Raw genomic sequence first — 27,612 nt, forward strand, 5'->3', positions numbered from 1 at the left:
AATTGTGTATCAGATGTTAGTATTTTTTGATCAAAATAAACGTTGTCATTTAATTGACAATTAAGTTCATAATACTGGAACCTCTTACCTCTAGCCCTTGTCCCTTAACCAAACTGATACTGGTTTTGGTATCTCCTCTTGGAGAACCTTAATAACTTTGATTTCTAGTCCAACCTATAGACTTGTTAGTACGGGACACCACATGTTTTTCCTTTATTCCCCCTGGTCCTAGACAAACCCATAGAGGGGGCCTCCTGGTTTTTCTTTACAGATGGCAGGCAGCCCGATAAAACTTTATAAGAAGTTCGATAACATTGCGAGCTCCCATGTGGATGGAAATGTTTAGCTAAATCTACTGAATCAACTAAGAAACTCCTCCCACCTGGAAAGAAGATACAATAGTCCTGATACTAAAACCTAACAAATACCCAAAGAGATATGATTCATACAAACTCATATCATTATTAAACTTGAACCGAAATTTATACATGCTGATAAAGAGTTGATTTCGAACAGACAGATTTGTGACCTAACAACTACTTATTGGCTTCATAGATCTGGAAACCACATACATGAACATACTGGCAATTTTTATAATAGATGTTGCTAAGCCATTTATAGAATAAATTGGATATATCTTTGGGAGATGACGCCAGCTTTTGGGATAAGCCCCACTTAAATAAACCTTACTAAAAAAAAACATTATGAGCCGCCCTCGATTTAGACAAGAATATAAAAAAGAGAATCAATATTGCTAGAGTGACAAGGTAGGGATGTTCACTTTCCCAGTTACTTATGTAAATGTATAGTGAGCCTATCAGAACACACAATTAGGTTTTTATCCCTTTGTGAAAAAATAATTGACCTCTGCGCGGATGATATTATGTTATAAACTGACGTTCGTAACACAAGTGTGCACAATGAAGAGATGGAGGTTTTGGGGTGCGATCAAGATACCAGATCAACAATACTAAAACTGAGATAATGTGCTGTAACTTAACATATATTGAAAAGGAAATCTGATCTAAGACTAGATATCTAGGAGTCATTAACGGGCAAAAATTTTAGAATATAACAAAGATAAATATGAGCAAAGTAACAAAAGATTGATAGTCTATTTAATAAATAGCATAACCTGCCTCTAACAAAATACAGCCAGACTAACAGATAAATATCCTGTCAAAACTAACTTACCTATTCAACACAATACCACTTACATTCACAAAAGATCATATCTCCAATATCCATGGGTGAATAGGTAGCTTCATTTGATCTTTCAAAGGACCTAGGCTTTTCATGGAAGAAACTCAGGATGAAGCTGGAGAAAGGCGCGCTGGCACTGGCAGAAATCCCATTCTTTTCTTACTCATTCCAGTAAACTGTAGAAAGTTAACCATAACATCTCTATTCGGGGGAACTTATATAGCTCCATGTTGAGAGGAACAGAGACAGATCTTCCTTCATAACTTTGAAGTCTAAAATGCTTTAAAAAGTCTGCCTAAAGGCCCTTTAAACCAGTATAAGATTATACTTACATACTACATATATATAAAGCCACTTAAAAAAGAAATTCTTTTTGAAGAGTTCAGCCATGTCAGCACCTGTTTTATACTGAGAAAACAGGAGTAGGAGCGCACCATCATGCGCTGCAATTGACATATTTTCACAAAGGCACACAATCAGCCCCCAGCCGTGTTCCATTAACAAAAAAATATTCATCAAGTTCAAAAGCACGACGTGTAAAGCACACGTCGTGCTTTTGTACTTCCTGCATTTCATTCCTTAATAGAGCGCGGCTGCAGGCTGATAGTGGGCATTTGTGAAAGTATTCCTGTTAATCGCAGCACCATTTTCACAATGGCCCACAATCAGCCCCCAGCCACGCCCCATTATGAAAACAAATGCAGCAAGTATAGGAGCTTCTTGTGCTGAAAGCGAGCACAGCGCACAGGATGCCTTAAAAAGGAAACTTCCCTGCCCTGCCACTCCCGGCGACACGTACGCCCTCCAGGGATCTGCTCTGTGCGCACTTCACGTAGGACACTGCGCGCTCGGGGTGAAAGAGGTACTCATGCGCGCACTTTAGAGGGAACACTGTCCACCAGACAATTACAGTGCTTCTCAACTACCTCAGAAGCACCAATGCAAGGAAAGGGCTGCCGAGTAGGTAGAAGTAGATCTACCTGGCACACAACAGAGAATTAAGGTCAGAGATAGAAGAATATTTAGGACTGGAGTCTGGAGACCGAGATCAAACACTTAAGGAAATGGACTAGGAGCGTGTCAGGATTGAGGATGCCAAAGAAGCACTTCGGGAGTGATATTCCCCACAGGAAAAGAGGCTATGGTTGTATTTCTAGTGTGAAAAACAAACTAAACTATCACTGTGAATCAAAGCATTTATGTGAAAAACCAGGTCTGTGGAAAATGCCCCTACGAACATGGTGCAGGAAGGGAGCATATGACATGCCATGCTACATGCAGCAAAGCTGGATTAGTCTCAGTACAGGACTCCATTGTATCCTGCGCAGAGCAGAACAGAAAATAGAAACCACACAAGTTGCTTAGACGGTTTGATTATCTCTGAATGTGGCTCAGTAGAGATACTCTCGCCTAAGTACAGACCGTACATAAATGTTGCTGCTGCAAAACTTAAAAATGAAATCCATGTGCTGCATCCAAAGTTATTTCAATTAACTCGTGTTTGATGCAAGTTCAGGCAATGAGTAACCATGCACACCAAGAAGCACTGGTTGCCAGTTGAGGGAGGCTCCCTTCCTTGTATATTTAAAAGCAGGTTTTACAGCTTTCCTCCAATTTATAAAGGACCATCCCACCCGAGGTTTACCAAGTGCGTTTTACAGTCCTCAAGATGGCGTCACTACATAAAGCTGTTTACAATAGTTAAACCATTACACACCCATGTGAATATTTTTGGATGTGTTCTGTTCAATAACAGCCCCACAACTTGCCAAAGTGTTGCAATTTTCTCTGGCTTGCTATTTTCACCTGTGCGTCAGCAAAAGCAACTGACAAATGAAATGGAGACATCTTTTTCGACTGTTTGCTTTACACTAATGTAACTACTAATGGCATTTTCGAAAGCCTGCTCGTAGGTTGCAAATACAATTTGTACTCACCCAGTGGCCTTCGAGCGTAGCCAGCACTTCCTTGCCGAGTTTTATCTTCCCTGATATTTGATTAACACTGTCATCACTGCCTAAAAATGGCTGTGAAAGAAAGCAGAGTAAGTATGAGAAAAGTCAAATAGGTAGTACAAATTATTACAGTATCTACGTTTAAGACAAATGAAATGGACATCTACACAAAATTATATGAAAACACACCCATGACTGAGGCAAGCCATTTTGATTTATTCGCTCAAAAATACGAGGATATATTTTTAAGTGATTTCACCTGTTTTTTCGTGATGCGCAATTAAAAATCTACGGTACGTACTGATGCAATACGCCAGAAGAAAATGTCTGCAGCAGCTGGAAACAGAACTTTCAAGTCCTCTCCCAGACGCATCAGAGGTTTAAATGCACATAACTTTCCTATTAATCCAATCTTCAAAAATGAAATGTGTACGAGCCATACTGCCTTTCTCTTGTCATACATTGAGAGCTTGCTTTAATAAGCAGAAACAGTAATGGTAAGGACAGGAAGCTGACTACAATGCCATAGCAGTAAGAAAAAAAAGGACAAAAATGCGAAAGTAACGTTGACTTGTACATTTTATTTAACAAAAGTAGAACATAAAATTAACCTGGTAATAGTTTCAAAATGCAGTTATTTCCAACAACAAACTAGGGGTGAACATTCATCCTTCGCTGCAGGCCTCTTTCAGACTTGGAGTAGGCTTTCAGACTATATTAATGCCACGTCAGTGTGCAACGGCCGTATAATTAAGTGCTGAGAAGAAATACTAATAACCCCTTCCTACCCTATAATAACAAGGGGAGGTTAATTAAAAGCATGTATTACCCTTAAGGTAAGAGCAACAAGGCTACTACTAGTCTTTTCCCCACCCCATCGCATTTAATTCAATTCAGCTCACACTGGGGGCGAGGGAAAATTGCAAATCTTGATACTCGCAACAGGTCTCTTCTGAAACCGTCCTGGTGGCTACCCTGAGACAATCTCTTCCCTTCTTTGTCAGGGATAAGTCTTGCCGTCGGGTGGTGGAGGGTGTTAGGGATCTGCTCACCAGTATAAGCCACACTGGAGTAGCAGGGTAGTGGCAGTCACAGAATACTTTACCCATGGCTATCAAGGAGTAAAGTTTTCTAGCTCGCCAACTTCATTCCCTCCCATAGAGGGTGCTGATTTATTGTTTCATCCTGTTCCTTAAGGAGCTTGCTTGCAATAATGAAGGGAGCGACCAGAGGTAGTCGGATGGAAGATCACAGCACAGTGGCTGCCTGCTATAAAACTGTAGGTTTGTGTGGGGGTGGGGGTTTGTGTTGAGTAGGGTATGTTGTTATTAAAGGCAAGAAGAGGGGAATCAGTTTTGCAGTCAAGGACTGTAAGCTGTGTCAGTGACATTGAGCAGGTTGGTAGTGCTAAATGAAGCAATGGTCTACTACTGGTCCAGTTTTCAATTTTCTTATGTGTTGACTGAGAAATAGGGGGAAAAGCAGGAGATTCCAAATGGTTACATCAAATGTATTTAGACAGCATATGCGTGGCTTAAATTTTTAGGTCTCGCCTACGCAGCGTGCAAGCGCTGCTTTGGAGACCTTTTACACTCGCTCCAGGCTTTTCTTGAAACTCGTGCATATTTGGCAGTGTTTCCTATTAATCCTCGTGGATGTCTGGCGTTTACCTTGTGGGAGCGAGCAGCGGCGCCATCTGTTTGTAATTATCGCGCCTGGCGCTGCTTGCTCCCGCAAGGTAAAGGCTGTCCATGGACTTCCTGCCACGCTCTACTGAAATTCCTTCAAGTAGTGCCCTCAGGATACATCCAGTATCCTGTTCGGTGTGGCCCTGTTTGCTTGTGCTTTCTAGGACCTTCTCTCTCTTCCCTGTCTTACCCTCTTGTCTCCTCCTGACCTCCTTTCACAGCCTCGACCCTGCTCTCTCCTCCCCCTTTCTCTCCGCTGTCCGTGCTCAGCCTTAGCCATCCCCTCCCCCACAGCTCATCTCTTATTGCAGCGCTGTGTGCCTGCACCAAAGCCACCGATCAATGTGTCGCTGTTCAAATGTTAATGCTAATTATACAAGGGCTCCGGTGGCGAACCCTTCAGTGGCAGCGCCAATTAATCTCAGGTAAGGCCGGCTCTGACAGTGTTCAAACTTGCTTTTTAATACACATTGCAAATAAAATGCATCCTAAAGTATTATCTCGCCATCTGCCGGTCATTACGGACACAAACAGCCGGCCTCCATTGCACTATCCAAACAGGCTTGCTATCTTCGATGCACTGTGCCAACACTGTCCTTTTCAACCAACATTGCGACCCCATTTCCTGTCTTGTGCAGCGCGGAGTTCGTTCCTGGACGTCTTTGCCTTCTTACCATCACATATTTTGATGGTTCTGGATCAGACACAGACTGTTATTCTGCTATTCCATGTCCCACTACATTGTCCTTCACATTCAATTTGTAAGTTGACTGGGTATCAATGTATTCCCTTTCTTGGTGTCAGTGTATCTGCTGTCCCAGTGTCATTGTATTCCTTGGGTCGGTCTATTCCCTGTCTCCGTGTATTGCCTGACTCAGTGTCAGTTTCTTCCTTATGTCAATGTATTCTGGACTCCAGTGCCAGTGTTTCCCTATTTCCTGTGTCACTGCCCCAGTGTCACTGCACTCCCTGTTTCACTATTGGTGATCTCCATGCGCCTTTGTGTTCTCTGTCTCAGTGCCATTGTATTTCTATTCCATGTGTCACTGAATTCGGTGACCCAGTCTCACTGTCCCCCATGTTCCAGTGTCAATGTGGTCCCTGTGTGTTTTCCATGTCTCAGTATCAGTGTTTCAGTGGCGGTATATTCCCGGTCTTACTTTCAGTGTATTTTCTGTGTCTGTGTTTTTCCTGTCTCTGTTTTTGTGTATTTGCTGTGTCTGTGCTTTTTCTGTCACTGTGGCTGAGTTTTCTCTCACCGGTGGGGCCTCTACAGTCACTCACTTAACAGGCTCCTGAAAGGTCAGTACGTTTTGGGCAGTCAGTCACATGTGATGCCTATATCTCAGAGACGCAAAACAAACAAGGGCTGGCTCTAATCAGTAAGGCTGAGCCGGATTATCAAATAACAAGAACAAAGTGCCAATACGGATATCAATAATTCAAATCACAACTGGTCGTCCGAATCAAGAAAAGCAATTCAAGAATGGGAATCGCTATTTAATAGCAGTTTATTTCAATGTTAATACAAAACACTCATTTCTAAATTCATTACATACTAAACAAGGAACATTGAAAAGTTTATAGGACACACCACACTACCATCACTTAAAAACATCCATTCAAAAACTCAGGCATATCACAGTCAAACAAATCAACACACTCGTACAGAAATATTCACACACGTTGGAGAGACTACTAAGCCACAGTAAAAAGGACCTAGGTCTGCTTCTGTTTTCAAACTCAAAAGTGAAAAGTCACTTTAAACTAGTACATTCCTATGTATCTCTCATGTTTGGTGACAACCAATACAATGAATCACAATAAGGTAATGTACAACAATGAGCTCCAGGTTCAATTATTTAAACACCTAGATACTCAAGCAGACCAGCTAGGAATGGGCCTACGCGTTTCGAATCCCATATCATTCATGAGGGATTCTCCTCAGGGCCCCAAAACTACTGCATGAAATAGTAGCGACCAAGTGTTAAAACCGTATGACTGCTTACATCAATACCGGTCCCGAAACAACCACATAAAATAGTAGTGGCCGTGTCACCACATATTGCTTTGAGTAATAGCATCGGGAAATAGAAGATACGAGGAACACGGGACTTGGTAAAAACGTTTACCGAGTCCGTCCTTCGTACATCAAAGAACACTGTACAATTGGCCACTCGACTGTCGTGGCAACCCCCTCTTTGTATTTTCAAGCGCAAAACCATTGATGTTATCGCCGGCTCAAAATAAGTCATTCGAGGGTCCCTTTCCACCAGTTTGGGTATATGCCAAGGAACGCCCTATGCTCCTAGTAACTCGGATATGTCGAGGCCCTGAGGAGAATCCCTCATGAATGATATGGGATTCAAAACACGCAGGCCCATTCCTAGCTGGTCTGCTTGAGTATCTGGGTGTTTAAATAATTGAACCTGGAGCTCCATATTGTACATTACCTTATTGTGATTCATTGTATTGGTTGTCACCAAACATGAGAGATACATAGGAATGTACTAGTTTAAAGTGACTTTTCACTTTTGAGTTTGAAAACAGAAGCAGACCTAGGTCCTTTTTTACTGTGGCTTAGTAGTCTCTCCAACGTGTGTGAATATTTCTGTACGAGTGTGTTGATTTGTTTGACTGTGATATGCCTGAGTTTTTGAATGGATGTTTTTAAGTGATGGTAGTGTGGTGTGTCCTATAAACTTTTCAATGTTCCTTGTTTACTATGTAATGAATTTAGAAATGCGTGTTTTGTATTAACATTGAAATAAACTGCTATTAAATAGCGATTCCCATTCTTGAATTGCTTTTCTTGATTTGGACGACCAGTTGTGATTTGAATTATTGATATCAGTATTGGCACCTTGTTCTTGTTATTTGATATATCTCAGAGAGGCTCCAGATTTAACCTCTGTCTAAACACTTATAAGGTCCCAAAGGCGAGACCTATTGGCTATGCCAATGCTTGTTTAACTTGTTTTTTGTATAACCCTAAAGACAACTAGATTACGCGTTGAGAGAGAGGAAGGCCTAGAACAGATTGTTTTAAGGCCCTCCTGAAACTGAGAAATGGTATGGCCAGTCTAAAATCATCTGGCAGAACTTCCAAAGCTTAGAGGCATTGCATGTAAGACATGGTTTTGTGTGATATTTCGACTGTTTAATTTTTAGGGCTTCTAAAATGTCAGAAGATGTACCCCTAGAGCTTTGCATGACTTGACAAAAACGAAAAGGGTTGCCTGCCAACATTCCAGTGTTGCTGCACTGTCAATGTATAGCTTTATATATATATATATATATATATATATTCACAGAAAAAACCATAGGTTATAGTGGATATATAGTTAGGAATTTGCATTTAGAAAACCTTGAAAATTCAATGAAAAAACCATTGGTTTTAGGCCATATATAGTTAGGAATTAGCATTTACAAAACCTTATTTTACTCGCATAAAACCATTGAAATTCCATATATAGTTAGAAGCGCTAACTATATATCGCGCACCCGCAATCCACTGCTGATGATGTCACATATTACATCATTCATGACATGGTCAGTGACATCACTGATGACATCACTGATGACATCTCAAATGACATCACTGATGACATCACTGATCACAACATCCAGTGATTGTATGTGTCTGTAAAGTTTAAATATGTTTCACATATTGAAGAATGAGTGGATGTATAAGTGTCTGGATGAAGAATTTAGTAGGTGCATGACTGACTGTATGAGTGAGTGATTAAATGTGTCTCACTGAGTGCATGGGTTAGTGACTAAACTGTCTTAATTTGTGCATCAGTATGTTTGTTGTTGTGTAAGCTGCTGCATGTGTTGATCAGTAGCTATAAGAGTGGCCATATGGGTTATTGATTGGTTGCCCAAGTATTTGAATGGGAGGCTGAGTGTGTGTGTGGGTGGCTGGGAGGTGCGTGACTCTGTGCATAGATGTGTAAGCAGTTGATTCACTAGGAGTATGAGTTCAAGAGTGCATGTGGAAACAGCTATATGGGCGGTTGACTATGCATGGGTGTGTTGGTGAGTGAATGGATTTCTCATTGCTACATGTGCAAGTAAGTACGTATGTAAAACACAATACATGTGAGAGTTGAGATATATAAATAACTGAACATAAGAGCCAGTGAATGTGTGAGTGGCTGTATCGATCACTGTGAGCTTGTATCAGGGATTATATAAGAGAATAAATATGTGTTATTATATGTTTGAATAAGTAAGATGTGTATAACTTTATAGTTGAGGAAATGGAGGTGTGATTGATTCTTTGCATGACTGACTAGGTGTGTGAGTAACTCCATGGATGAGTGACAGTCTGTGAGTGTCTGTTTATACTGAGTGTATGTAAGGTTATATTAGAGTCTGAAGAGGTTCATTGTATTATCACATAAGTGATGTGATCAGTGATGACAAATGAGATGTCATCAGTGATGTCATTTGAGTTGTCATCAGTGATGTCATCAGTGATGTCATTTGAGATGTCATCAGTGATGTCATTTGAGTTGTCATCAGTGATGTCATTTGAGATGTCATCAGTGATGTCATCAGTGATGTCACTGACCATGTCATGAATGATGTAATATGTGACATCATCAGCAGTGGATTGCGGGTGCGCGATATATAGTTAGCGCTTCTAACTATATATGGAATTTCAATGGTTTTATGCGAGTAAAATAAGGTTTTGTAAATGCTAATTCCTAACTATATATGGCCTAAAACCAATGGTTTTTTCATTGAATTTTCAAGGTTTTCTAAATGCAAATTCCTAACTATATATCCACTATAACCTATGGTTTTTTCTGTGAATTTCATTGGTTTTTTGATAGCAAATATGAAAAGCTTTAAAATGTCAAGTACGTGATAGATAAAAACATTTTCGTATTTATGCACGCTGATGTGCTTTGAACGCTGCACCCCCCCCCCCTCCCCTCTTTTGTCTTAGTAGTACTCTCTCTTTGCAGATACTGAAGGGTAGTTAACGCAGGCCTTTACCCCCGTTGTAATCCGTCGTGCCTCCTTGTCTCTCCATTTGATTGATTGTTGTCCAAGCATTTACTGTTTTAGAATTGGTTCTCTTTGGATCATTCTCTATTTACAAACAAGCACAAAGTCGCAATACTCTGTTTAGTCTTTGCAGATAGTGAAAAATCGTGTAAAAAAATAAAAGTAATCGAGCAAAATCAGTAGGCCACTAATTGGATCTCTTTTTGACCTCGCTAAAATAGAAATATTAGGAACAACCCTTCATGAGAAATACGAAAATAGTGAGATGAACTGAGCTCCACACCATGAGGGCTGCAAGACAGCTCGGCTCCATCACCCATCCCGCACAAAATAACGACAAACCCTATGCAAATATTAAAAATATAGACAACACACCAGCAAAGAAACAGGGTAAAACATTTTATTAAAAAACTATTTACATAACGTTGGTTTATAAGATGATGTCAGTAGTGGACCGATGTGTGAATAGATCGAAAACAGCACAAGGCTCCAAGATCCGGATGACAAGCTCCTGGATGTTGGGTGCCATAGTTTAGAGTTCTGAATTTCAGCCTTTTTCAATGCCTGTGCTTTGTTGAATCAAAATGGCGGCTTGACACAAAGCTGACTCAAGCGTTGCTACTGATGCTATGCAGACCAAAACTGGTTTTCAGTTTGTACATTTTTCTAGATTTTTCAATCCAAGTTTGGTTGACTTTGTAGAACGATGGCTTCAGATTTTCAACATACGGTGTGGTGGCGCTGACTGGGAGGGGGCGCTTCGCTCCTGCCCCCTCCCCAAGTAAGATTTTCATACGTGAAAGTACGTTAATGGTTTTGGTCCCTGAGATGCTTCGATGTCACTACCATTCTCAAATAGCATAAGTTCTGGATGTTGGGTGCCATAGTTAAGAGTTCTGAGCAGTGCTTGTAACACTGTCTGAAGCTTATTTCCACCTACTGCAGCTTCACTATTCTCAAAGTAAGTGAGTGTCGTTTGTGGACCTGACTGCATTAGAAAACAATGTGATATGTTACCTTCCTAAACAGCTTGACGGAGGCCCCTGAGGGGCGGTGTGATGGCCATGGACTCGGAGAAGACGCTTGGCTCCGACACCCTCCCCAAGTCTTATAGCACTGGTGTAGCCTGAGATCGCCCCCGACATAGGCGGCCGGCTCCCGGGGTCCGGCGGAACTTTTTGCCTTTTGATGACTCTTCAATTCTGGACCTTGTCCCACAATCCGTTTGACCTGAAGACAAGCTGTAGTGGGGCGCCCCTTTATCGTTTTAGTTGCCATTCCGCCCGCTTTTGCTACACTGTGCCTCTTCCGCCATTCAGCTGTTTACCGCCCGCTCTTGCGACTACAGCGTCTCGCTCACCATGTAGTTGAGATGCGCCCGCTCTTGCGGTGCAGCGATAGGCGGCTGCCACAGGACTCTCAAAATGGCGGCCGGCTCTTCGGTTTTGGGCCTGGTCCACTAAAATGGCCCTGGGACACCTTGGAACTCGGACGCTTGTCTGCTAGGGCTTGGGTCCCATTCTCGAAAAGCGTCCCCTCAGCCGTGAAGATTCTACAAAAGTCTTGGGGGCCTCCGACTCCCGCAGGCTTCTGGTGGGGAGCGGCTGCCATGATTGCTCGTGGAATGGCCACGACGGAGCTACGAGATGGTAGTGGTCTCATGCTGACGCCAGCTTTAGTCTGAAACATCCAGAAACACTATAGACTACCAATTCGATCAGTTCCGGTAGCGCCCCAACATGACCCGGAAGAGAAGAACTTGCCCTCCCCTCTTTGACTGATGGTTCTTGTTGCCTGTCCCCTCTGTTGTCATTTAACAGAACTTTTTGGACTGCTGAAAGGGGTTGTGTTCTGAACGCTGGTTGGTGGAGACATTTAGACTATATTCTTGACCTACGTTGTCGCGTAATGCGTTTTATGACACGCCGCGTTAGCGCACCCGGAAGTGATCCGAGGCGCGGCGCGCAGCGCGTAACGTAAGCATAACAGGTCATGTGACTTGTTAATAAAACTTTTCATTGGTTCATTTTACTTTTGTTAATTTAATGATGAAAAGCTTGGTCATATGACCTAAAAATTACGCTTTTTATTATTTTCGAACAATATTTTTTTTTCAAACATATGTTATAATATTCCAGGCTAATGTACTTTCCCGGAAAATTTACAACTGTCTTGCAAGTAAAATATATTCCTTTTTCGAGAAAAAGGGCGTTTCTTCCTTCCATGACGGAGCCGTTGAGTAAAAGAGATTCGGCCTGCTGTCTTAGTCGCCGATACGCCTGATTATCAGATTCTTATCGATCACTTTATGTTGCAGACATGAAAAACACAACTGCCCTTGACCATTTATCTTTACTGCGTTCCTACATATTATACCTTTTATCCGTCATGTAATTGGACTGCTTTATTTCACTTGCCTTTTACTGATTCGAAAACAGTCACTAAAAGTAAAAACTTTACAAATGTAAATACTACTACCGTGTTTTGTTTTAAAAACCTTTATTGTGAAAATGTCAGTATACAAATACGGGCCTATAACCACGTGGGCCGGCCACGGAGCAAACTGAAATCGTATATGATGAGGAGACATTTACACTGTAGAAGAACGTAACGAGCGGGCCATTAGGTGACAAGAACAAAGGTGTCTAACAGTTGCGGAATCGGTGGACGTACATTTTGTAATTAAAATACGACAGGGCCACTTACAATAACATTTTCTAGATATACATTTGCGGGCAAGGAGTTACGAGTCCCATTTATACCGGCGCCATTTTGGGCGAGGCCGGGCAGGTCCAAGATAAAGTCAAAATGTCTCCACCAACCATCGGCCAGACCAGAACCCCTTTCGGCCCTTTATGCTACAAGATGGTGTCTTCCATTCAGAAAATATTGGTGGCAGCATTTTGAAAGGAAACAGAAACAGCCGTTCTCGAGTTTCACATTGTTACATTTAGGAAGAATGTTGAAGAGTAGTATGTGGAAAATCTGAAGCCATTTTTCTACAAACTCTCAATCAGACTTGGATGGAAAAAAAAAACCTGAAGAATGTACAAACTGAAAACCAATTTTTGTCTGTATAGCACCAACAGTAACGCTTGAGTCAGCTTTGTGTCAAGCCGCCATTTTCATTCAATCAATAGCGTCCCCCTGCACACATTCAGGGACCTGGTCGTGTCTTCAGATGAAACGCATTGTAGGAAAAGAAGCAGAAAGGAAAAGGCAAAAAGTTCCGCCGGACCTAGTGAAGCTGCAGCAGGTGCAAATAAGCTTCAGACAGTCTTACAAGCACTGCTCAGAACTCTCAACTGAGGCACTCAACATCCAGGACTTGCCATTCGGATCTTGGCGCCTTGTATTTTTGTTTTGTTTTTGATGGAGGGGAAACAACAAAAAACAGGCATTGAAAAAGGCTCAACAGTGCAGGGCGCCTTGTGCTGGTTCCGACCTATTCACACATCGGTCCACTACTGACATCACCTCATAAACCAACGGGGCACCCCACGCCGACTTTCGGCGCAGCATTGTAGGATGGCCACACCAGTGCGGCAATTTGCTGGACACCACCTCGGTGCCATCCAGATCTCGGCGCGTTCGACTCACTGTACCGCAAGTGACCGCAACTCAGCTGGACACGCCGTCTTTCGGCGCAGCATTGTAGGATGGCCACACCAGTGCGGCAATTTGCTGGACACCACCTCGGTGCCATCCGGATCTCGGCGCGTTCGAGTCACTGTACCGCAACAGTGACCGCAATTCAGCTGGACACGCCGTCTTTCGGCGCAGCATTGTAGGATGGCCACACCAGTGCGGCAATTTGCTGGACACCACCTCGGTGCCATCCGGATCTCGGCGCGTTCGAGTCACTGTACTGCAACAGTGACCGCAATTCAGCTGGACACGCCGTCTTTCGGCGCAGCATTGTAGGATGGCCACACCAGTGCGGCAATTTGCTGGACACCACCTCGGTGCCATCCGCATCTCGGCGCGTTCGAGTCACTGTACCGCAACAGTGACCGCAACTCAGCTGGACACGCCGTCTTTCGGCGCAGCATTGTAGGATGGCCACACCAGTGCGGCAATTTGCTGGACACCACCTCGGTACCATCCGGATCTCGGCCCGTTGTGCTGCCTTCGGCCTATTCGCACATCGGTCCGCTACTGACGCCGCCTCACGTGCCAACGGATTTTCTACGCTTTTTGTAGCCCTATGCCGCATAACAGGTCATGTGACTTGTTTATAAAACTTTTCATTGGTTCATTTTACTTTTGGTTTCCTAAAGATGGAAGGCTTGGTCATATGACCTAAAAATAACACTTTTCATTGGTTTAGAACATTTTTTTTTCCCAAACGATGAAAGCCCCACCTTGTTTCTGGATCATTCAGACTGAAGCTGGCGTCAGCATGAGAGCACCACCATCTCGTGGCTCCGTCGTGGTCATTCCGCGAGCAATCATGGCAGCCGCTCCCCACCGGAAGCCTGCGGGAGTCGGGGGCCCCCAAGACTTTTATACAATCTTCACGGCTGAGGGGACGCTTTTCGAGAATGGAACCCAAGCCCTAGCAGGCAAGCGTCCGAGTTCCAAAGTGTCCCAGGACCATTTCAGTGGACCAGGCCTAAAACCGAGGAGCTGTCCGCCATTTTAAGAGCCATGTGGCAGCCGCCTATCGCTGCACTGCAAGAGTGGGAGCAACTCAACAACATGGTGAGCGAGACGCTGTGGCCGCAAGAGCGAGCGCAACTCAGCTAGATGGCCGCCACCTGGGGAGGCCCGTTCACGCCGGCTCCCCCACGCCCCCCCCCGGGCCGCCGCACGCCAATTTTCGGAGCAGCATTGTAGGATACCAAAACCAGTGCGGCAGTTTACTGGACATCACCTGGGTGCCTGTCGTACATGTTGTGTCAGCCATGTGACACTGGACACAGACCGCTACTGACGAGGCCTCCCCCCGCACCACCCGGGACGCCCCACGCTGTTTTTCTGTGCTGCATTGTAGGATCCCTAAACCAGTGCGGCACCCAGGCGACATCACCTGGGTGCCGTCCAGAACTCTGCACGTTGTGCTGCCTTGGGACTATTCGCACAACAGACCGCTACTGACGAGGCCTCCCCCCGCCCCACCCGGGACGCCCCACGCCAATTTTCGGAGCAGCATTGTAGGATCCCTAAACCAGTGCGGCACCCAGGCGACATCACCTGGGTGCCGTCCAGAACTCTGCACGTTGTGCTGCCTTGGGACTATTCGCACAAAAGACAGCTTCTAACCATTGTTGCTTTTTGTATTGAGAAATGTTTAAATGTTTTTAGTTTTTGTTCCGTTCGTTAAAGTTAGTAGTTAATAAAGTTTTATAACCTTACTTTGTTGGAGTGTTATCTATTTTTTTAAAAACGGGTGAATGGGGCCTTGAATCGGGTTATTGTCATGTGTGGGCTTTGGAAGTGTGCTGCTGCAGGATCGGACATTTCAAACTCAAATGCACGTTCTTTTTCTTACCTTTCCGAAGCATGGAGCGCAATAGCAGGCAGAGAAAGGGTGATGCACGTGTTGAACACTACCTGACCTGGCAAGTTGCTGGCAGTGCCCCCTAGCCCGCTCCTGAAAGAGGGCACACACACACCGCCGCCCCGAGTACTTCACAAATCTTTAAAAGACCATGCGCTTGTTCATGAGGCTTAAATGGTTTATCACCTCTTCTAGAACCCCTGCATCGACCCTCTGACGTTTCATGGAAAAATTACCATGTAACACAATACCAAGCCCTGTCAGCTGAAACCCCCAAGGAATCGTGGGGCATATTATCAAGGGGGTTTATCTCCGCTTTTTTGGCTTTAAAAACCATGAAAGCGGAGATAAAATTATTTCCCTATTACCAAGCTGTCGCTAACACCAGTTAGTGACAGCTAAAAGGAGATAGCGACCATCTTGGGCCCCACTTTGCATGTCAGTGATACTTATCACTAATGACATGCAAAGTGGCGTGCCAAGATGTTAGCGACTGGAAACAGTCCCTAACATCGCTACCTTCTATTACCAACTTTTGGAGATATTCGCGCTAAGCGCGAATATCTCCAAAATCTAACACCTGCCCTGAGCAGTTCTTAGCCATGTTATCCAATGGGAGGTGGATAACATGGCTAAGAGCATTAGATCGATAATACATGAATATCGCTGACTTTTCTGCGATAATAGCAAGGTTTATCTGCGATAAAAATCGCCGATGTGCGGCGATAATTTTTGTCTCTAAACAAGTTAGAGACAAAAATTATCGCTAGTTGTTCGTAATATGCCCCCGGGTTTTTGCTTGCAGAAATCGGGAGGCGGGAGACTAGCACTGAAATCAGTAGTCACACGCCTGAATCAGGAGGATTGGCATGTCTGAATTCTCTACAGCTGGGGCCATAAACTACATCCGCAGGGTTAGGTGATAGCCTGGGACCAGCCTGGCATCTAAAATGGCTGCCGTGCACGACAAAATTGTGGCATTCGAAAAAAGGCAAGATGGCGCAGCCGCTGGAAGAGATGTATCAACATATATCAGCCTCCTCAGCCACCCTCAGGAAACATAGGGGATTAGGATACGTCTCCCGCACCCCCTTATACCTAGTACTTTAATTAACGAAGCACAAAATGGCGAATTCCCGTTTCGCTACCAGTTTGCGGCCCAGTTCGCGGCCCGTGAAGCGCTTCTACCGTGAAAAATCATTTTTTTTTTTTTTTCCCCACGGGACCCTTTAATAACCCCAACAACATTCCTAGGGGGTCAAGAGGGGGATACCTTGCCCCCTTTCATTAAATTCCCCCTTAGTTTTTCACCTTTTCTTCTCTCTCGATCCTACCGAGAGACAAGATGGCGGCCGCTCCGGACTGTCACGCAGCAAAAAAAAAAAAAAAGCTCACGCACAGCCGCTGGAAGAGATGTATCAACATATATCAGCCTCCTCAGCCACCCTCAGGAAACATAGGGGATTAGGATACGTCTCCCGCACCCACTTATAACTAGTAATTTAATTAACGAAGCACAAAATGGCGAATTCCCGTTTCGCTACCAGTTCGCGGCCGCGCTTCTACCGTGAAAAATCATTTTTTTTTTATTTTCCCCACGGGACCCTTTAATAACCCCAACAACATTCCTAGGGGGTCAAGAGGGGGATACCTTGCCCCCTTTCATTAAATTCCCCTTTCGTTTTCCACCTCTTCTTCTCTCTCGATCCTACCGAGAGACAAGATGGCGTCCGCTCCGGACTGTTTAGAATGTTGACAGACACCGGAGAGCCAATCAGCTTTCTGCGCGCAAAGTTCCGATAAGCGAAAAGTAAGCGGACCGGATCGCTGCCCAGAGCGCTGTTACAGATATATATCTTGGTTTGAACGTTAATTTCTCAAAAACTACTGGAGCACATATATTGAGACCTAGCAAAGGCACATCGGGCTAACAGTCCCTACAATTTTGCCAAGTTTCGTGCAAATCCATTCAGCCGTTCGAGCTAAAAGTGAGTCCAACCGCCCTATGGAAAAATGAATGGAAAAAACGCGTTTTGGGCCCCCCCTTTTTTCTCAGCCCCCCCTTGACGAAACCCCCCTAAATTTTCAGGGGCTGCTCAGAATCAAAATGTGCCATTTTCCTGAAAATTTCAGCCGATTCCGTCCACAAACGCCAAAGTTATTAGACATAGAATTTTCAAAAGTCCCATAGAGAAAAAATTCTAACTATATATACCTACTGGCTATCGCCAGTAGGTTATTATATATATATATATATATATATATATATATATATATATATATATATATATATATATATATATATATATATATATATATATATATATATATATATATATATATATATATATATATATATATATATATATATATATATATATATATATATATATATATATATATATATATATATATATATATATATATATATATATATATATATATATATATATATATATATATATATATATATATATATATATATATATATATATATATATATATATATATATATATATATATATATATATATATATATATATATATATATATATATATATATATATATATATATATATATATATATATATATATAATGCACCATCACCTGAATTTCAAGTTTTCACCCTATATATGGCAGCGAAGCTCAATCAGCACAGGTGTGATGACATTGTTCTTTTTGGTCCGGAGAATGTCATTTCTACTCTCTTGATGAGAGAATATCCGAGCTTACACCATTTGTTTAATGCCCTTGTATGAAAGGTTCATTTGCTTTAAACTGCAACTGGGGTTGTGTCGATTTACCTTTTTGAAAACATACTTCTAAAGGTCAGGTTTATGTCCATGGTGAGCACTAGACACTGTGATACTGATAATAATTCTTTATGAGTAACTCCTGCAGGTCGAGTCTTTTACACACGTATAAATCACTTGTGTGATGTCTCCAGCATACAGTGACATGAATAATATGCTCATTGGGTTTTGCTTCATTGAAAATTAAATCATCTAATTTTCAAGCTTGTGACAAAGATCTCAACTTTCGACTGTCATCTGGCTCATCACTCTTAAGTATAGGTGAGTGTCACCATTCCAGAATGGCTATTTCAGTATTTGGTTTTATAGATTGCAGTGTCAATCCCCAAGGCTCCTTCCTTGACTGCAAGAGTGTGAGACCTCCAAGCACCTATTTGTACAAATTGTTCGTTACCGGTAGCATAAACATTTCACATATATATTTTGATCTATAGTCACACAGACAGGATGAGTGCCTCATGTTTGACACCAGAAGGCAGACTTTGTCCTTTGTTGATCACGTACAGATGCTCCACCACTACAAGGGGAGTGGCTGTCTCGGAGAGGCATTTAGGAGTGTACGGCCAAGCTCTGCTGAAGTTATATATTCATGTAGTCATGCATTTTTGCAATTGGTCAGAAGCTATTTCTCCGGTTTTTTTCACAACAATGCCAATGTGGGTCTGGCATGAGGTTCAATTACATTTCAGGCTCTATTTCTGATGTCTTTAAAGGAGGCAGCAAAGATATCACATTTCTTTTTCCATTTTGCCAGCAAGTCTTCTGTGAAATTAGATAGTTTGATTTGAGAGAGGGTTTTCAGTATTGTGTCCATGTAATTTTAAATGTGTATCAACCTGGAGTGTGACCTCAGAGGCTTATCAAAGCCTTAGATTCAGGCTTAATGTTTGAGATGTTCATGATTTTTTTAGAAAATAAGTTGGATATGCTGAAGTTATGTTACTTATAATTTATAAAGTGCTCGTCCCCGTAGAAGACTATAACATAGACATACAGTTAGGGTTTTATAGATTAAAATGATTGGTTACATTGGAAAGCCTTAAGTGCCTAGAGGGAAAATGACAAAGAGGGAGTGGAGCGAAGGTGAACTAGAGGTTTGTTTAATTCCTTCAATAATGAACACTATCAAATACAGCTACTGTACTGAACCCTACACAGGCTGGGGTTTTCACTGAACTTCGAGAAATCCTCTCCAGTACTGGAGCAATAAAAGACTTTTCCATGTTCCAGACTCAATTCCAGAGACACCTTTACCAGAAAATGACAATATCGGAAAGTGAGAGGAATCCAGGAATGGGTACAGAACCATTGGTCACAGGCAACAGGAAGTTGGGAGGATCTAGTGGCTATTCAGAATGTATGGAAGTTGACAGGGTCATATGCACAGCCCAAGTAAGCTCAGAACATAGTTCACTGACGCAACAAAAAAGGTTTCCCGGACACTAGAACATAACACACTAGAGGCATCAGATACCCAACATGCCTACTAGACAAGCATCTCATCTACTCATTCCACAAGTACAACCCATCAGCCATAGTGGCATGTACAAGGGGCATGTGGATAGAACTTTCATCAATTCACCAGTCATTAAAAGATTCCCAAAAGGAGAAAAACTTGCTGCTCACAAAATCAAAGAAGGAACCATTCAAACCAACACATGAAGAAGGATTGAAATGATAAATGCTAAAAATAATGAACTTAATACCCATCACATTGCTATGCACAGTCAAGCAAGGTACAATGCTTAGGAAGCCGGAACATTCCTTGCAAATAACACTACAAGGCAAGGTGGATCTTAAGTGTCACAGTGACTCTGACACATACATTCTATAGACCACAGTCTCTCTTCTGTGGGGCAATGGTAATCTTTAAGTGGGAGCAGAGAATATCAACTCTGAACCAGGTATAAACAGGCTATGAATTTACTACAGATTACTGCAACTAGTTTATCAACTGCCTTGTTATACATTAAGTTGTGGGTGTTTACATGACTCATTTATAGGTTTAGTTTATGCATACTATACAAGGAATTGCAACTATACTTTATAGTACTTAATATACTACTGCAGTAGGTAAACATAGCGGTACATTCTGGGTTTCAAGTATGGATTTAATTGCATGCAGTGCACAGGCAGTGTGCACAGAAGCTAAAAAGAAAAACACATTCCTCAACAATTTTTGATCCTAACTTTCTCAATTGTATTGTCAACTTGTAATTATAGGTTGTGCTTAAATGTTGCTCTACCTAACGGTCATTCATAAAGGGATCTAAACCAGCACCGGGGTTGCTTTTTTTGGCGCGCATCTGCCACATCTTTAAAAGTTCAAGTGTATCTAGAAATACTTTAAAAAGTCACATTCCTTTAGAGCAGATTCAAAAAAGTGATTCTTTCTACAGGTTTACATCTATAGGCTTCATGCTTTGAGGATTACTAGCTTATAGAGGTGAAATTCAGTTGGTATTTTAGGTATGAAATTGTAGTTAGTCCATAGCATGATCTTTTCTTATGAGAATTGTTGGAATGACACTGTGATGGTAAAGTCCTGGATCTCACTAACCCTTCTTGCCAATTTTATGGCTAGAGAGAATACAGTTCTCCAGGTTAAGTACATTAGGGTTGACATGCGAATTTGCTCGAATAGGTTTGACATCAACTGTAAAAGCACTGTATCCAATTTGCAGGCTGTTGGTGGTGTTCTAGATAGTGGGAAAACTTTGAATAGACCTTTCAGACACTCCTTCTGTGTGACCAAATAGATGGTTCACCAGGTGTCTTTCTGAAATGGGAGATGGATGCCAGGTAAACTCTGCTTGAGTCTCGACTCTGCAGTATGCAAATATGAGATGGGCCTGATAATGAAAACAATGCAATCCTCTGATGTGATACCAGACAAAAAACCTTTACATTTTGCAGATTATGTTTTGTTAGTTGATAGAGCTTTGGCTTGTGCCACAGAAACTTTACACTCCTGCGGAATATCTATATTTCCAAAAATCATGGCACTCGGGAGCCAGGCTGCTAATTTGAGATCTACAGGTTGGGATGAAGAATCTAGCCCTAGCATTTGTCAGGAGATCCAATTTCGACTTTAGCAGAATGGGTGGCTCCTGGGCTAGTGGTAGCAGATTCGAGAACTAGTACTGGCTATGAGTATCAGCCTGAAAAGGTTCTCTTTTCATTGTGGCTAATACCTTGAGCAGAAGTGGAATTGGCAGAAAGGCTAAGGGAGACATCTGGCACCATCAAATACAAAAACCATTCCCCCAGGAGTCGAGATGTCGGTGCCTGCTTGCATAAGAATGGCATTTCTTGTTCTTCTTCGCAGTGAAGAGTTCTATCCTTGGTTTCCCCCCGGACTGGAATAATGGATTTAGGACACTGTTTGCTCATAGGATGTTACACTCCGACAGGGCTTCCATTCTGTCCAATTTCCTCTCTTGCTACAGACCCTCCTGTCCCCTACATTCAGCTGATCTTAACATGGCCACTGTCCCACAAGTCCGGAAGGCCCGAGTTGGAGGCTGCTCATTCGTGCCAGAGCTCCTGTTCTTTGGAATGCACTTCCTCTTTCCACCAGGAACACTGAAAAACATCTACACTTCAGGAAATCTTTGGAGACATGGCTTTTTGCTATCTAAATTGCCTGTCTCTTCTCTCTGTGAGGCCAATAGCGTCAGTTCTCTATTTTCGTGGTCCAGCGCAGGAAGAAACAATTGTTGGGGCAGCTATGTGCTTTATAAAACTCCATAACATAACACTGTTAACTCCCACTCATGATAATCCTGCAACTTTCGGCTGAGGCTGCCTGCTTGATTGTTGCTTCTGCCTGGGCGATGCTGCTATAAGGGTGATTCTGCTGCAAATCACACAATGTCATTGTTTAAGTACTTCTGTGGACCGACCTGGACAGCATGTTCCACCTGGTTTGTTTATATAGCACATTGCAGTGGTGTTGTCCCTTCGGATGAGCAACTTTAAGTTGTAGATACGTGGATGGAAAGACTGCAATGCTCTTCTGACTGCTTTGAGCTTAAGCATATTTATGTATAGACATTTTTCCTTTGGTGCCCACAGTCCTCTTGTCAATAGCTCTTGGAGGTGAGCGCCCCATCATTGATGGCATCTGTGATAACTACAAGCTGATATTGCGGTTGAAGGAATGCAAGTCATGAATTTATATTGTCCTGTGATATGCACCAGGGGAGTGCTTGTTTTATCTTAAAGGTTACTATTACCTTGTCCTCAAAGGAGCTGGACATTTGGTTCCTCAACATATCCTAGCTCCTCTTGTATGGGAATCATGTAGAGTCTGCAGAATATATTTAAACAAGAAGAATCCACCTTATAGAATGGAGAGGGTCCCCTACGATGGTTGGGATAACCCAAGTTGTTAAAATACCCCTCACACACCAACAGGCCTCTTGGTGTCATACTTCATCATTGGGGTCTTCGCACCCCTCTACGGGATGCTGCGTGCGGCGACCTACGTCTACGCGCAAGCACTTATAAACATCTATGTGGGGTGTGTGAGGGTTTTAGAATAATATGTGTGTGAGTGGTGAGGTTATCGGCGAGTGATGTTAAAAAGTGCCTGGCTCGTTGGGTGAACAAAAAACTTTAATGGGCCCCCGGGCTGGCGCTATTAAAAGGGTGAAAGAGACGGAGGTATGGTATGCAGGACAATGTGCATCACCTCCTGTGTGTGTGTCAACATGTTTCGGAGTAAGAACTCCTTCAGGACTGGGGTACACAAATCCCCACCTTACTCACGTTTTTCTACTTTTGAAAATGTTATTTACAAAAAGTGAAATATGGTGCAGGTTATGCAATGTACCTACAAATTTGCTTAATAGCCGACTGTTTTTGATAGAATCCATAGCCTCATGAGCCCTCGGAAAACGTAGGGGTTGCTTGTGCCAGTTTGCTACGAGGTCTGCAAGAGAAATTCCCCCTGACTGCCCCATACGCGGCTCCGTTGAGTCTGCAAAATAGCATTAGCACTATGCAGGAGGACACCATCCCTAGCAGTATTTTAAGGAGGCATATTTTTATCTCCAGTCTCAATATTGGTTTTGCTAGTGCTGACAAAGCCATTTGGAATTCTATTGATGGAAGTACCTTTGCTTTTGCTAGTCACACATTAGCCAGAAGTTACAGCACTTTAGGTTATTTACGTAGGCAACGCTATGGACCACAGGTGATGGTGTTTCAATTTGATGGTTTAGTTGTCGACGAGTGAGTCCACGAAAAGTACACCATTGGCAGGTTTTCATCAATAGCTGTTTTGATGCTCACTTTCCTCCATGTGTGCTAGCATGCTGTTTCCTCACATATAGAGTTGTAGATGAACGATTGTCGGCGGAGGTCATGGACTAGGTCATCAACAGGCCTACAGTCAACAGTTTTGCTCAAATTTTAATGGGTTAAGCTTTAAAAACTTCATGGCCATCCCGTTATATAGTGTGATAAGAGCACCAACCAAGGAGTTTTGAGTTTGAACTGTACTTGACAGAAAGATTTTTATAGTGTGCAGATTGAATATAATATGTTTCTGGTGCTTCATTATGTTTCTAGTGTCACTGTGGTGAGTTAATTTTATTTTGTGGTAATGGACTTGACTTCAGAGTTAAGGTTTATTTAGATTCCTTTGTTATGAGAATGCGCCTATTTAGAATGCGCACCCATCATCACACCTTGAATATATGCAATGATTTGGAGATTCAATAATAACTTTATTCGATCTAAATAAATAAGGCCATAAAAGCATATAAAAGAATACATAAAAAGATTATAATAAAAGTTCTGCATCATTTATAATACATATGTAAAAACCAGTTCATTTAATTACAATTAAATAGTTGTCTATTACCTCATTTAGCTCTCCCGCTACAATTTTATACAAACAGTCAAAAGTATATGGATAAAAAAGATAGAGTGAAAAAACTTAAAATTGAGGCCAGCCATACATTCCTAATCTAATAATTTAGATCAATTCACAGTCAAAAAGTTATTATTACATTCTAAACTTTTGATATTTGTTGTACATTCTCATGTCATAATCCTCAAATTCTTTTTGGCATAAAAAACACTTCATAAAAACTTGACATCCTTACACAAATATCAATGGTGGGCAAAGTCTGTAATAATAGATATGCGGGACGACATTGGACAAACGATAAAGGCTCCATGAGGCTTAAAATATAACATTTCCGCTACAGTTTATAAAATTTGCAAAACAATACGACAAGCATTGTAATCTGTGTCGAAGTGTTGGAGATTAGAAACCTGTGAAGGGCAGGTGAGAGAACCTAGTGCATCAATGGCTGTGGCACTGAGCTGTCAGAGATTGCATGATAGAAGAAATAATATTAAGATGCACCTCTTACTCAACTGAGATCTCTGCCGCTTACTTGAAAAAAAAAGACGTTTAATACACCTGCCAAAAGAAATCTGACTTCGAACCCTTTGGAATTGGCCATAAGGTCTATCTCTAATCTACCCTACATTGCCAGCCAATTTTTCCCAGTGGAATCCCCCACTGACAGTAACTTCATCCATAATCTTTTTCAATTAGGCATGTGCCCGGAAACAAAACTCAATCGGTGCCAATATCCCTAATGAATGACCTGTAGATGTGAAAATTGTCAGTGACCTGATCCTTCTGAAACTATAAGTTGGACCAGCCATCACAAGCCATCAGACATGTTCAGGGCATGTTTTAGAGGTTACAGCACTAACCTGGCTCATTGTGTTTGTAAGAAAAGAAACAGACCAAATAGGATTAAATTAACAAATAGGATTAAGCAATTCTGTTTCCCTGATTTCCAATCACCATTATTTGGAACACCCTGCAGGTTTTTAGTCCCTGTTACTATGTAATCTCACTAAGTGCACCTCTTCAGATATCATACAATTTGTATTAATATTCTATACATGCAAATGACACCCACATTCTTTTTGAAGTAATCCACAATTAGAATGGACCTCACTTCCTACTTGATATTTTGTGAATATCTAAGTAGGGTGATTCTTTCAACACAGATTCCAGTATAGAGGCTATTACCCATGCAGTGAAAAACTAGGGCTTTCCTGTAAGGAATTCCGCCGAAATCCAACCAAAATCGTAAGAAATCTGGGCTTCACTATCATTCACAGTCTTTCAGATCTCTCTCCGTTATGAGTGATGATAACTGCCTCTTTCGTACAACTCAAAATGTGTTGAGAAATTTTAACATACCTATTTATTCAAAAGCCCATGAATAATAAAGGTCCATAATACTGGATTGGCAAATTCTATATACCATCAAGACGTTTATGAATCATGGGAGTTAACTACCAACTTGTCGAAAACTAGTAGGTCTAAAGATGTAGGAGACATCCCAGTGCTTGAAGCCACATTGGAAGTCATTTCTATCAGCAGAACACAACCGTTCCACTGCTTTCCATTTAAAAAGGACTTCAACATTTGGCTGTTTCAAAACTAGGAAAGTATCCCACTGTCGCAGATCACTTTTTCATTTGCCTGAATGTTGAAGTCATTCACACTGCACAGTGTAGGCTATGAAATTAAACAAATGAATTAAACAAACACATATCAGGGAATAGTAATGGAAAATGCAAGATTAAATAAAAACACAGACAAACAGATGGTTAGGGCCTTACTAACCTTAAGTTTGAATTCAAGGACCGCACTGTATCCAGTTTTTTCACAGGTAATGCTAACAGATCCTCCAAGCTCCAGAGTCATTGTACCATACAAAATCCCTGGAAAACAATGTGGACTTTGTGAAAGCAGACCTTTCAAAGAGCACATTCCTTTGTATTTACATTAACCTACAGTTTGTTGTAAGAGATTCTTCCTTATTACTATCGCACTGTTTATACCGGATACACAACTATGACTTATTTGCATATGGAACAGGTGTACAAATTATACTAACGTATGAAATACCCTAGCAGGGTTTCTTTATAGTGAACAGAATGAAACAGAGTAGTATCAATGGTTTTGCAATTACTCAAAGCCACCCAACAATGGCGAAAGTACGCTTTGCCATCTTGAAAATAAATGACAATAAAACAGGATAAGCAAAACTGTAAAAGGACTACAATCTAAGAGTTAGGAAAAGCAATAAATAGTTACACAAGGAACATCATTTAAGGGCACGTTACCTGTTGGGTACAACTTTACCCCTAACTGCCAGTCCTTAGTGCAGTTACCTGAATGAAGATTCACAGGAAGGTAACAAGAATAGGCAAGGCCAGCATGCCTGGCGTGCATGTATGCAACACGAACAGAAGTGAGCATAGAAATGCACCATAATTTTACACATGTAGAAATGTAAAAGAGTAAATTAGTAGATGAACTACTGGCAATGTGTACCAATCAGCACCATGCAGTGTCCCTGTATTGATCACATTAGTTCTCAAAATGGACGGCTAAAGTGGTTTGCAGCCATAAGTTAAAAAAATAAAAAGCAAGTATTTGCAGCTAGTGCTATCTCTAAGAGGAGCACAATAGTTAATAATCATTTCACTGTGACAGACCAACTTTAGTTTCAGCACTTAATGAACAACCACCTTTTCTTCCCCATTTATCTTGATACATTTAAGGATAGCAGACTACAATATATTGAATATAATGAAACATGCCGCCAAAAGTTTGTTGTGCTTTTTCCATCAGTCACCCAACTATTGTCAATAATGTTAAAGAACTCCTTATGGCAGAATGGAGCGGATGTTGGTAGCATAAGTTAATGGGACAAACAAGTCTGATTTGGCATTTAGCCACAGCTACCTAAAAGCAGCATGTTATGTTGCCATTGAAGGAATGCTGGCTTGAAGACTGGCAAACATAACACAATACATATACAGACATTTTCAATCCTGACTGTGCATGTACTTGACTGGGAAAATGTTCAAAATTGCATATAACAAAATGCATTGGGGTAGCTGGAACAACCATCTCGTCTTTTACCCGCACCCCGGATTACATGCAAGTAGAAGCTGTTTTAAGGTTCCACAAAAACTGATAGCATGAAAGATTATAACAAAACAAAAACATAGGAGAACACCATGAAACACCGGCTCATGATGCAGAAAGGTAATGTTTCGCAGGTTATTCACAGGCTTACTCCGACATTTTTATTTTCCATTTGTAAAGACTTTAAAAATACTTTCTCCAAAGGATAAAAACAATACAAATGAGTGGCTGTCAGAAATGAGGGAACTGCAATATAATGAAGAAAGATTACATAGAGAAAGAGAGGACGTTTACCTTAAGAAAGTAATACAGCAGGACATAAAGCAGCAGTGCTTTTACTTGATAGTTTGTGGCAAAAACGGGGAAAAAGCCTGGACATGGGATTACGAAGTGGGATATGAAAAACATCCAGTAATAATAGGAAAGCATAAGGTAAATGATGTT

The 27,612-nt window shown here is 41.8% G+C and overlaps 1 protein-coding gene across 4 annotated transcripts in view; it reads right to left on the minus strand.

Annotated features, from left to right (window-relative positions):
- OSBPL8 (oxysterol binding protein like 8) overlaps window positions 1-27,612 on the minus strand; it is a 1,216,063-nt gene that overhangs the window by 69,813 nt on the left and 1,118,638 nt on the right. For all 4 annotated transcript variants that reach the window (XM_086918072.1, XM_086918074.1, XM_086918073.1 and 1 more), the window contains 2 exons: window positions 25,855-25,952; window positions 3,141-3,230 (listed from right to left, as the gene is read on the minus strand). In XM_086918072.1, the coding sequence (XP_086774198.1) occupies window positions 3,141-3,230; window positions 25,855-25,952 (188 nt within the window). The remainder of the gene's footprint in view (window positions 1-3,140; window positions 3,231-25,854; window positions 25,953-27,612) is intronic.

Source organism: Lissotriton vulgaris, chromosome 1_1 (assembly GCF_964263255.1).
Source record: "Lissotriton vulgaris chromosome 1_1, aLisVul1.2, whole genome shotgun sequence".
NCBI classification, from domain to species: Eukaryota; Metazoa; Chordata; class Amphibia; order Caudata; family Salamandridae; genus Lissotriton; species Lissotriton vulgaris.